The sequence below is a fragment of the Battus philenor genome, unplaced genomic scaffold (genome assembly GCF_028537555.1).
Source record: "Battus philenor isolate CCGP_79_NKW_IND1 unplaced genomic scaffold, ilBatPhil1.0.hap1 SCAF_10, whole genome shotgun sequence".
NCBI classification, from domain to species: domain Eukaryota; kingdom Metazoa; phylum Arthropoda; class Insecta; order Lepidoptera; family Papilionidae; genus Battus; species Battus philenor.
Window position 1 is genome coordinate 3,900,411 of NW_027181662.1, and position 12,773 is coordinate 3,913,183.

The 12,773-nt window shown below is 32.5% G+C and overlaps 1 protein-coding gene across 1 annotated transcript; it reads left to right on the forward strand.

Moving 5' to 3' along the window:
• The first annotated feature begins 710 nt into the window (after positions 1-710).
• LOC137926264 (uncharacterized) lies at positions 711-12,480 on the forward strand. The gene is made up of 5 exons (XM_068769859.1): positions 711-833; positions 5,388-5,502; positions 7,786-7,984; positions 9,985-10,147; positions 12,343-12,480. Exons 1-5 carry the CDS (start codon positions 711-713, stop codon positions 12,466-12,468), a joined length of 726 nt encoding a protein of 241 aa, XP_068625960.1. The 3' UTR covers positions 12,469-12,480.
• Positions 12,481-12,773: the final 293 nt, after the last annotated feature.

Sequence of the window (12,773 nt, forward strand, 5' to 3'; positions counted from 1 at the left end):
TTTTTACTGCGGTCCACTGAACCGTTACGGGGGTCCGATCGTGCGGATCATCGACATTTACTTATCGACCACGCCAATTATATATACAAAAAAGGTACGACACATTTGTGTCAACTCGATCCTAATAAATAGTAATTTTTTTGTTAAATTTACAAGATCATTTATGAATATTCGCAAATACTTACTACTACTACTCATTTTCGCAAATATTTATTACATCGTTAACCAAAATGTGAATATGGGACAGAGATATTCGAAATAAAGCAGTAGATATTTGATACGCAAAAAATAATTTTATCTGGTGGACTGAAGTATAACAATCCTTACTACTATCTACTATCTACTACTATATACTATCCTTACCTAATAATTAAGTAATCGTTGAGTGAATTGCACTTCTGAATTGGCCGTGAGAGGGGGCGTAAGGGCCGAAAGGTTGTCGAATTGCCACGAACGGGTAAACGCGACGTGGGTAGGTTCCCTACTATGTAAACCGATGACATAGATAAGGTTGCTGTGCTGCAAGCCGCAGAATACGAGATCGGTTGTCGTGACGATCTTTCATAACAATAATTTTATTTCGTCTTGACTTCCCATTGTTTGTGTCTTCTCACGGAGACAGTTCAAATCTAACCCAAATACACATATCTTTTTACATTTCAACACTAATATATTTCATCATTATTTTAGCAATCACCACATAATCTAAAATGTGGTCGCGGAAGCAGTCTGTGTGCAGTGCTCTGAGCGGCGTCTCCAAAGGTGATGAACCTTTGTCACCTGGTGTACAAACCTACCCATTCGCAGTTGCCCTCAGAGTCAGAGTTTTACAGGTAAAAATAATTTATACTCATTTTAATAGAATTATTATGGTATTAGTAAATCTCTCTTGATAGAAATCGTCTATTAATATACTTGTACTTTTTTTTTTACTTTGGATCATTTGTTGTGATACACATATATGTAATGAGACTGCACATCGGGCCCCCGTCGAAAGCGATATACGACACACAAATACCTAAGACACTGGCAGCCGCGTTCGTCTTGCCCACGTTCAAGTGAAGGCGGTCAAGTTCGGATCGCTTCGCTCCCGACCACCGAGTAGTCCTCGCTTCTTAACACTTACATTACACTACTGTCACAACACTATACAACCACACTGGTATAGTCCCTCCTTGTTCAAACGTCATCGTTGTAACTGGAATACAATTGGCCAGCGTGTAATTTTTAACTCGAGGACTTCTTTCCGCGAACTCATTTCGATTATTAACATAACGTCCATCGCATCGAATGCACGTAGTGAGAAGAACGCCATAAGAGACAAATTTGATAGAAACTAAAATCTTATTGAACTCGTAAATAATGTCACCCCTTAATATTAAGAGAGTTTCAAATGCGTCCTGATCTTAAATCCCAGAACAAATGAAGACTGTTTGTCACCAAATTCGCAAATGACGTTTATGTAATAGTTAAAGCTATTTATTTCTAAACTTTACATATCACAAAACATTAACAATGTTGTAGGATTTTTGAATTTATAAATTTTGATTCCATGGTCTTTTTCAACTTAAAATTCGATGAAGTTGAGCTTTATTTACACAAAACTTGTTAAGTTTCTCTTCGATATTTATTTTTATACAATATTTACCTACACAATATTCACATAAAGTTTTGCTACAATAGTTTAACAAACTTGAATTTATCATCTGAAAAAAAATATATATTAAAAATTAACAGCATTAGACACTACAAAATAACAATACAGTCTGCGATGCCTCCACATATGCACTTAGTGAGTAACCCTTATGTTTAGTGCATCGGATGTCTATACAAAGCGTCCAATGCTCCGTCAATTATAACTCGGTGAAGTTGTTAATGTCAAACAGACTCTACCATTAACAAAAAAAACTTAAACAAAATAGAAAATTGATTTAACTTTACAGTTATACTTGGCCTACTATTTCCGTAAATAAATACTTTAAATTAAATTAATTATTTCAATAACATAAACTCAAATATTACGTGAAATATGCAGATAATAACAAACTAGCCAATTTTATTTAACTGATTTGTATTTAACTAATATACATAAAGATGACGAAGCACAATCGCAGTTGTTATGTGAAAATGTGTGAGAATATGTTTTTAAAATGCGTGTTATTTCTGTGACCACTATAGTTTTTCGTTGAAAAAAGCATAAAAATTCATAACATGCCCGAAGTCGTGAAAGAACATTTTAAATTTATAAAATTTACCCATCATACTTACAATCGTCCAATCAGAAGAATTAAAAATAACGAAAAACACGAGAGTATAATGTAAAAACAACTAAGTAACTAAAAATTCTGAAATAATAACTCAAGATTCGAAATATTTGTGCACGTTTCGATGACAGAAACTTTACAGATATGCAGTTGTTTTCTAGGAACATTAACATTCAGGTGTTTTATGATACATCAATCTTATTTAGGGTTGTCACCGACCAGTTTTATTTTAAAATTTTGCGAGTATTTCACTTTTTTATATATTTAAATCTATTCCCACTGGCATGGAGAACCGGTATTCTTTTTATTTCTTATCACTATTAGCTATCAATTTTGTAAACATACACTGCTCAATCACTTAACTTTGTCCCTCGATGATTATATTCAAAGTTCTGAATTTTTAATCAAAGTGAACAGAGGGAAAATAATTTTAATATTAATTTTAGTATAGTAATAAGACGATAGTTTTTCTATTATCACATTTCATATTATACTTCTTTTTAAAGCATATTCGAACGAAAAATCTAGCAATTTTTTCACTCTTTTAAAGGACACAATAAAAAGATATATGCAATGAAATGCTTCATACGAGAAATGGATAGTAAAAGAGTAAATCCCTGCAGTGCGACATAACGACAAAAGGTTTTACAATAAATTTAATTTTGTTAAATGTAACTCCTTGGAGAAGGCCTTTGCAGCAAAAATAAACAAGCAGCGAATACCAGAATAAATTTTAATCCTTTTTTATTTAACCTGTTTTTTTCTTTAAATATATTATCAAGTTAAGTCGATCAGAATAAAGGCTTCATTATTATTTTTGTTAAATTTTATCTCCGGGTCTCATTTACAAGCTTACAGCTGCTCGATGATCCATGAAAAGGCAATGCTCGGAAGTTTTCTACGAGTTCGAATCATTAATCTTCTAAAACAAAAGTAACCGACATAACCCAGCGGATTAACAAGTCAAAGTTTTTGGGCTCAAATCCAGCAGTGGACATCCTAGTGGTCAAATGATGATAATGACGAAATATTTTACGTTTCTCATCTTATATGCCTTTCATGACATGCATTCCATTTTAAACGTCACAGGTTTATATAAGGTTAAATTATCTATTGTTACCAAAAACCAGATTTTCATTTATAAAAAATAATTTCTGCATCTAATTGTTTGCGTGTCTAAACTAATTTTAGTATATTCCAGGGAATCATTGTCGATAACTATTTACGCATTAAATTATTTAAATATTATTTTAATTCGATTTACAAGAATAATATAGTTTTTAATACTTCCTTCAGAGAAATAACATATTCAATTTTTCACCCATTACGAAATGATATTTGGGGTGATTTAATATACGCTTTAAATGAGGTGAAAGTACAGCTCATTCGCCAACAAAAAGCTTTGAAGTTTTGGCACCTATTTCAAATCAAATATAAAATGATCACTCTTATTAAAATGCATTGGGTCAATAACCTTTGGAAGTACAAAATCGCAGGTATATGTAGTAAACATTAATTAATTTTAATTTGTAGCAATCCGGATTTAAACGCTTGTTGTTTCTATATTATCATTACGTTATTTATTATTTCTCAAAACCATTTATTTATGTAATGTATACCATACATTAATTGACGGTAAACAACCTATGCTATAAATTCACCCCTTTAAAGCTCATATTCCTATAACTAATAACCTTGTATAAATAATATATAAGTCATGTAGTAAATTTTGTACCAAATATCTTTAATATACACAAATTAAAATATTACAAAAATCAAACAAACATGGCGTCGAATACACGAACGCCCAGAACCAACACCCACAATTATGTTTCGTATATTCTTAAAATATTAATTAAATAATATTTATGATCTTCTAGAAAACCCTGGATTAAACCTTAACCGTGATAATGAATTATTTTTTACAACACACAAATATTTAAATTGTGTGAGTAATAAAAGCGAGTTATTTCGGTCTCTCGTTTGAACCAACGCCAACATTTAAACATGGCGTTTATCTGAATAAACACAACCGCAATTAAATAGATAGGTTATCTTTATACATCATTGCACTGCTATGTCCAATCATAATGCGATCAATAAAGAATAAAGCTTTTAAGCGTAGGAAGTTCTGAAATAAAAGTATATTAATGTCTTTAATTATATGCAAAACCATTATGTTTCGTTACTATAAAAATATATATATTGACGCACGAGTACGTGTGTGTGTGACTCTATAAATAACAAACAGTAGCTGACCGAACAAACTTTGTGTTGACCGAAGCTGATCTTATAAGTTCCTATTAAAAAAAGTGTAACTTATTTATGAATTAATGACTGAATCCTTATGTCTGTAGGTTATAGGCCAATCATATCAGTATCCATTACCATTTTTCTGACTTTTATGTTTAAAAAAGTTTTATGGTTTTACGGTAGTGTCGGACGCTTTTATAATAACATTAATCCTGCGAGTAGGTGATTGTCATCTGGCTCTGTTACATTCTGAATTTAAAAGTGAAATAAAACTTTATTTTCGATTAATAGTACTGGCTGTTGTTAAACAATTATTTTATCTGACGTGCAAAGATTCAATTATCATTATATTTTTAATGTTTATAGTTACTGCGGAATTTTTTAAAAAAATAATGAATCTTCTACGTAATATTATAATACTTTTAAAAAATATTAGAGGGACCGGAAAGTAATGTCATTGTTGTCGATACATTTTACAGAAAAACCGATTGATTTTTACTTCGTCCACATTGAAAATTTGTATAGTGAATATATTGTTGATAAGAAATAAAAACTTGTTAAAAATGTAGTCGTGTGAATTTAAGTTGAACTTAAGAAAATGACATTACTTTCTGGTCCTTCCAATATAAAAGAAGTCTGTAAAGTCAGTGCAGATAGAAGGCCAGTAAATCATAGTGTTTAATTCTTTTATATCCTTAAGATTTCATATCTCGCGTATAGTTAATAATGCAAGAAGTGATTGGTTACACGAAGGAAGTGCTAATTATGTAATTATCTTCTTAGTGTATGAAATATTCAATGTTAAGTAAGATAGATCAAAGCGGATTTTAATCACCTTTGTGTCATTAAAAAGGTAATAATTCTTTCTAGATCGTTTGTGGAATCGGTGGCCTGGTGGTGGGAGCTGTGGGTTGGTTAGAAGAGAAACAAAAACCTGCTCTGGGATTGGGCGTACCAGCTGGAGCGATAACCGTCATTGCTGCAAGTAAATAAAAACATATTTATTTAATATTAAGGAAAATATTTTTTTGAAACTATTTATAAGAGGCGGTCTTATCGCTCGAGGAGATCTCTAACAGAAAAACTTTGGATGTAGATGAGACATGAAGGAGAGGGCAGTTAAAGGTGTACATACATACATTACTTTACACACATACATATATACAAACATACTTATAGGTACGAACATATCGATGTTAAATTGCTTTTGATTTCGACATTATTTCCCTTTATTTTTAAAAAATGAGTAAGCTAATTATGACAATCAAAATTATTGCTAAAACACAAATGTTCATACAATGCCATTGGTTAAAATCACCAGCAGGCACTGGATACACGCCGTTTCCTATCGTTTTATATTGGAAATCTGAAATGATGATAATATAATTATCATTACACTCAGTGATGTAACTTCATTTTTTTCACTTCGTATCAATACTTTTGTAGTTATGAGAACTATGTCAGAATATGCATATTTTTTTATAATTTATGGCCAACTTTTTTGAGGACCTCTCGTATTCCTATTTTCATTTATGACAGGGACTATAACATACTTGCAAAATATTTAAAAAAAATTCTTAGTTTTTTTCTTCAAATTCTAAGAATGGCCAGTCAATTAATATTCGAAAAAATCTAGAAAAAAATTCCCAGATAATGACATTTTTCATATCAGAATACAGCTGCAAAGATTCCCAGCGTCTTAATCTGTAAAGAAGTCAAACAAACTCGGGTAGGTTTTTTTAGTAGATTTTATTTGCGCAATTCATTCCCCAGCTATGTTACCAAAAATATAAACAATCCTTTACTTATCAACACTTATCAGATTCAGAATTTTGAAACAAACACTTAAGAAATTTAGTAGTAATAAATGAAATAGTAGCTGGAGAAACTTCTAATAAGCTCACATTTTTTTCTAGCGCTAACCATGTTTACGGCGCTATTATCATTACATAAAAACGCCATCGTCATAAAACCAAAGGGAAATCCTTTTACGTATTTTGCGATGTATTTAAAAAAAATCTTTATTTTTATCATTTGGTACGATTTTTCTAAATGATATATAATAACATAATCGTTTCGTTTATGCATAATGTACCGAAATTTGAAAACAATTGTTCTACACATTAAAACTTCACTTGGAATCTTCGTAATGTTATATTTTGTGATATGAAAAGAGCTTATAAACTGTAATCTTCTTACGAGATAAGCTAACCCTAGAGACCGTGTTATTTGCATAAAATAAATAGCTTTTAGCATATGTAATGTAATGCCGTCATCCGTCAGCATGCTTCAGACATGCATTCAACTTCTCAAGGCGGGAACATATGATCTCGAAAATTTCTCGAAATGGTGAGTTGGTGTATTATATTGAGCAAAGACTATAATTTGAATAAAACAACTTTAAAATTTATTTAACAATGTCTTTTAGTTAGTAGGACAAAGGCTTCGCTAAACAAAAGATACAATAAAAATTCAATTATAAAAGCTCTCATCCTTCTCTTGGCATCGTAATCTTCATGGCTAAAGGTTGTGATCTCTTTACGAATTATTTTCTTCTTAACTAATCTGCACCATCGGTTGTGATTGTCGTCGTCGCATATAGCATTCTAAATTTTACAGAATAATCCCTGTGGCCTTTCACCTTCGATCTTACCTTTAAGGATTATTTTCTAATAGTTACGGCCATCTTTACATGCAATACGACTAAAATATTCAAGATCTCTTTGCAGGCAAATAAATGAAAGCCTCATTGTCACTGACTTCCTTGAGTATCGAGATGTCAGTTCGTTTTATCATCAAAACGTTCACGCGTCTACGATTATTAAATTTCAGTGTACTTGTTGACCAGACCCAAAGAGGAAGCTAAAAACAAGGTCTTCACGAATTTTTCAAAGTGGACTTTTAACCTAATTTCATTTAATAAAACAAATGAGCGTATATATGAACGTGTTAATGGTACCTATAAAACATTTCAAACGAGGAAACAGATATCAATGGAACTCTTGCGAATATGAATTTCAGTCAGACAGTCTTATGTGAGATATGTATATACGTACCTACTATAACTAATATCACAAAAATGATTTTTTTAGTTTGTAGTAGCCGAGTCGCTATTGAAATCGTAGGAACAAATGAATCGCTTAAATGCCCTTTTTTGTAAATTCAACTATGATTCACTTACTTATTCACCAACAACTAAATATTTTAAAATCGAAAGTAATTTGACACAGAAATGGTTTGTTAAAGTTAAATAATATTCTCTTACTAGCGACATCGGTCTACTACAGCCGAGGATTTGGCGGTTGGAACTCAGCGCGATCTAACACAACAAGGAATTGGGGGACACCTTGGCGAGTCCTGGGACCTGCGCCGTGTGCTGCGGTACCTTTGACCTCGTTGTGGGCGGTGGCCGTTGCGGCTCACATAGCGATGCTAGCTTTCTGTTTTAGATCCCTCACCAATTTAGGGTAAGTGAAGAATAGATTACCGGTTATTATTACATATTAATAAGCGACTAAGTACCAGATGATACTGCATCATCATGATTATTTATCATCATCATATCATCCGATAGACGCCCACACAAGACATAGGCCAGTCCTAAATATTGCCATGATGGACGGTTTCGCATTGCCATCATCCAGCGACTCTCGTAATCTTCCCTATCTTGTTGATCCATCTAGTGATGCAATCGATTTGGCTCGCAATCGAATAATTTGACGAAATTCAGTTGTTAACTGACCGCCTTCGCACACAATTTAACACCACATCGTATTTCTATGGTCTTCTGTTCAAGATTGAGTCCTCAGATAAAATCCCACTGATTAAGTTGTTGCACCACTTGAGAACCTTTCGGTCCCAAAGGCCGTCGATCGCATGAGCGATATGCTTCACCTGCTGCCACTTCAGACAAACAATTCTTCGAGTTACGATGTCTATTACACATCGCTTACTACATATATCACTTTTTTTTTACTTTTTATTTTTAAACTAAATGCGTGTTATTGAACAAGTTTCTAAACAGCTGTTGCAATGGCATAAGGCAAACTTGTCGTCTATAGGAGATTTTAACACTATGATGTATGGCATCATACGTCAATACTTTTGTATAGTTTTTATTGCAAAAGTACATACGATTTTATTATTCCGAAACTTCTCGAAGTTTTCTTAGTATGTAATTTATAGTATTACTATAAAAACAATAGCATTTTAGGGCTTCAAGTACCGAAAATCACCACTGAGCTTCAGTTTAAAGTACCTTTGTAAATAACGTAATGTTTGAAACATGCACACTTAATAAGGATTTCGTTTAGTTAAGGTTAGATTTTTTCATTAGCCGTTTTTGAAAAATGGTGATTCTTTACGTACGTATTATACGTACAAGATATTTAAATTGGTAGACAGATACATAAATAGAAAAATAGTTTTTTTTTTCCAGATGTACAGGAGACTTAGCACTGAAGTGGTTTATAACTAAACAAATATTGTCAGTGTAACAATAGATAGTTTTATATTTAAGTGCGATCACTTCCATCAATAATCATAGGAAGGAATTACTCGTGTAGAAAAACTAAATTGCTGGTGTAAGTTTAACATTTGGTCAAAAAATAATGAGTAACAATACAAACAAACTAAATATGTAAATAAATAATTAAGACACATTGTTAAAGAAGCATAAATATCACGTACAATGACAAGTTTTAAAATATGAATAGAAATATAAACAATTTTCATTCAACAAATCAGTACAACTTCCTAGTTGTACTGATTTGTTAAATACACTTTATATATACCATCGCTAATTTTTCGACACGAAGAATAAACACTTTACTAACCTATTCTCTGAAAGTATTATATTCCATCAGTGGTAATAGGTGGTTATAGGTATACAAATTTAGAGGGACGATTGTTTAGCACGTTTGTAAGCATAAAATCTTTCAAGCCTGTGCATCTATTTCTAATCATCCTTTATTATCACTCTGAAACATATTTTTTGTGTTCTATTATGCGTCAATTCAATAGCTTTTGTCACTACAGTCTCAAAAAATTAATTTTAAATTATTGTTATCCGAATTTCGCGCAAGAGTTTTCTAAAAATAACATCAAGAATTGATTTTTGGATATAGTGTACAATACGTTAATAGCAATTAAGCTTTATATTCACCCTCTAAAATTACACCTAATACCAATCAGCCCTGTATAACAGCATAATAAAAAATTCATTACTAGTACTTTATCCTTAAGAATATTGTGTTCCAACAATGGTAACATTTATAGTGTATGGTAACGCGCCTCTTGGCAACATAGCAACTTAGCAAGGCTGAGACAATTGTAAGACTTATAATTAATAACTTAATAAAAGTTGTGTTCTTCCAAGAAGTGTTTTATTAACATTACAACATTGTCAATGTAAAAATATATAAATAAGCACATGCATAAGAGTCGTCTAGTTTACTTTATTTCACAGGTGTAACAGTACAACGTGTATAGGAGTTGCAGTCGCGCAGCTTGTTGTCTCCGTGAGCACACTCGCAGCAGTTGTTTATATGCTGCAGTTAGACTTTAGATTTGATCCCGCGGTGACGCCGCCACGTCCTTCCGACGCGCACATATGCACTGCAGTGTCTATGGTAAGTTCTTTTAACGATATTCGTAGTACTGGTTTGATTTGTGAGGAATGTTGCCAGATCTTTCTGGAGTTCTGCAAAAAAATTATAATAAAAACAATAAAAAGATATAAGTAAATAAATAAATTAAAAAATAACATCATGTCAGACAATAGTCACCAATTATGCGGTCTCCCGGTGCCCTTATCCGTCGACTTCGTCTTTCAGTCAAGGTCACGGGATCGCATAATTTGATGATATTCAGCTGTTATTATTATTTTTTTCCGACTCGGGCAGTCGTGTCAATTTTAAAATATGTAATTAGTGAGAGTAATATCTTAATAGATTTTCCGTTTTGCCAAAACATAAAATAAGCTTGAAATTTTTTATAAAAAGTTCTGTAGCTGATGGCGTTCGTATTCCAATATTATTATGTGTTAAATTTTGTCATATCTTACTATACCTATTACAATATAAATATTTCTGCCTTTATATATAAAAATTAATCACAAATAGCTTTGGCCACATCATGTCTACCATGTATTCCAATTTAAAAAAAATATGAAAAAAAAAACGTTTCCGAGTAGAGCCTTTATTAAAAAAATGTGCAGGAACTTAATTTTTTTTAGTAATATTATAAATTTCTAAATTTTCAAAGTTACATAAGATACTGGCAGTAACGGTGCCAACCATTTGTAATTCTTGCAATACGTCTGTATTATATTTGCACTACTATTATATCCTTTGTAACTAGACCCACATAGTCGATCCCTTCAGTACCATCATTACCCTTTAGTATTAACATTGCAGTAAATTTTCACTACTGGATATTGACCTGCTTAAAGGATTTTGAATAAGATCAATAAGAAACAGCCCGCATCCAACAAATACCGGTGACAAGGTCGTCTATCTACTTTAAGTTTTCACTTCAGAATCTTGAGGCCCAAGTCCTCCAGTTCTACACTCTGTATGGCCTTCCCACTGTCGATTCAACTTTGTTCGCAGGGTACTTTTATTTGTCGATGGATTGTTTTGGTCCTTCTAACTTGTAAAGAAATCACGAGCAATAGACCTCTGCAGAAGGAGGTTCTTCGGTATACGAAATATTTGTGTCTTTAATGTGTTTATAATTGTTGCACCTAGTATATGCCAAAAGCTCTCAAAATTAAAGAAATAATAGTTTTGATATTTTAAACAAAATCGAAATTACTTCGGAAGTATTTGCGGTGTTTACAAAATTACGTCAATAAATACACATTAGAGAATAATCTAAAAACAATGAAACGATAATTCATGTAGCCCGCGCCGTTGGAATGTTGAATAATATTTATGCTATATTCCCGTAACATTTTACGATAGTGGCAGTGTTTGTTTTAAGTAGTTTAAATTTGAACTCTGTTTTAATTTAATACAAACACTTGCTCTGGGTCTAATTTAAAATGGTAATTTTTTTTTTAATTTGCATAACCACAACTCGAATGAAGCGTCAAAAAAAAATATCTTTTTTATAAGCTTTTGATATATTCTGGACTGTTTATTTATGGAACAGATAAACACATAATTTATTTTTAGATTTTTAATGTAATATAAATTATGAATATGTCATTATAATATAGAACGGTCATTCCTGACATAGCTCTCTCCCATTGATTTCCAATGAAATCGGTTACAAAAGGCCTATTTCCAGTCATGTCATGCAACGACCTCAATAAGGTCGTTAACTTTGTGAATAGACATCCTATAGCCCTGGAGACGACAATGACACCAAGATATTTAAGGAATTTCCTTCAGGGAATAGGTCTGTTAAACAGAGCTATTTAAATAACTATTGTTTCACTTCTAAGACTTCTAGACTATCACAACTTTGACTGATGGTCCCAGAGGTAAAAGAATCCTGAGCGTACCCCTCTTTATATCTTGTTGAGCGATAGTAAACTTGCCTTTGAGACACAGTGAGACGCGACATTTCTATGTAATAAATAATCACATTTTAGTTGTAGATCTTCGTCTATAGACACTGAGGGATATTGGACGAGACTGTTTCATCGTTTACAGAAAGTTGCCCAACTAAGTTGGATTTGACTATTCCTCTACCTCTTTCTCCAATGACAATGACAAAAACATGTCCTAATGTTTGATTGACTTGATTACATATGATAATATGTAATGACGGATCTTATATTTTATTTATTAGTGTTATTTTATGTTTATGAGCGCAGGTACCTCTGACGTCGGTAGCAGTTAACAGTGGCAACAGCGGCAACAGTGGTGACGGTGACATGGCCGGCAGTCCCCTTGGGAAGGAGAAGAACCATCAATCACCCCACCTTGAACCCCCCACTTGATACAGTGGTTCCGCGTAGACTAGATCCCAATGTTAGAGCCCTTTTCCACGTCAACAACCTGATTTGCCGGTACGGTTTTATTAAGACAACGTAAAATATATAGCAGTGTTTTTAAAAGAGTATTGTCATCTTTGCCGACATTACTGACGATTTTTGGAAATTCCATAAACATGTTATAATACGCTTTTTCAGAAAATCTTCTTATATTCGCCTATCAGCATAGGAACATCTTGAGTCTGTACCACCGGTGAATCGACACCCAACAACAAGGCTTTCAATTATTCTTTCACCATCATTACTTTACA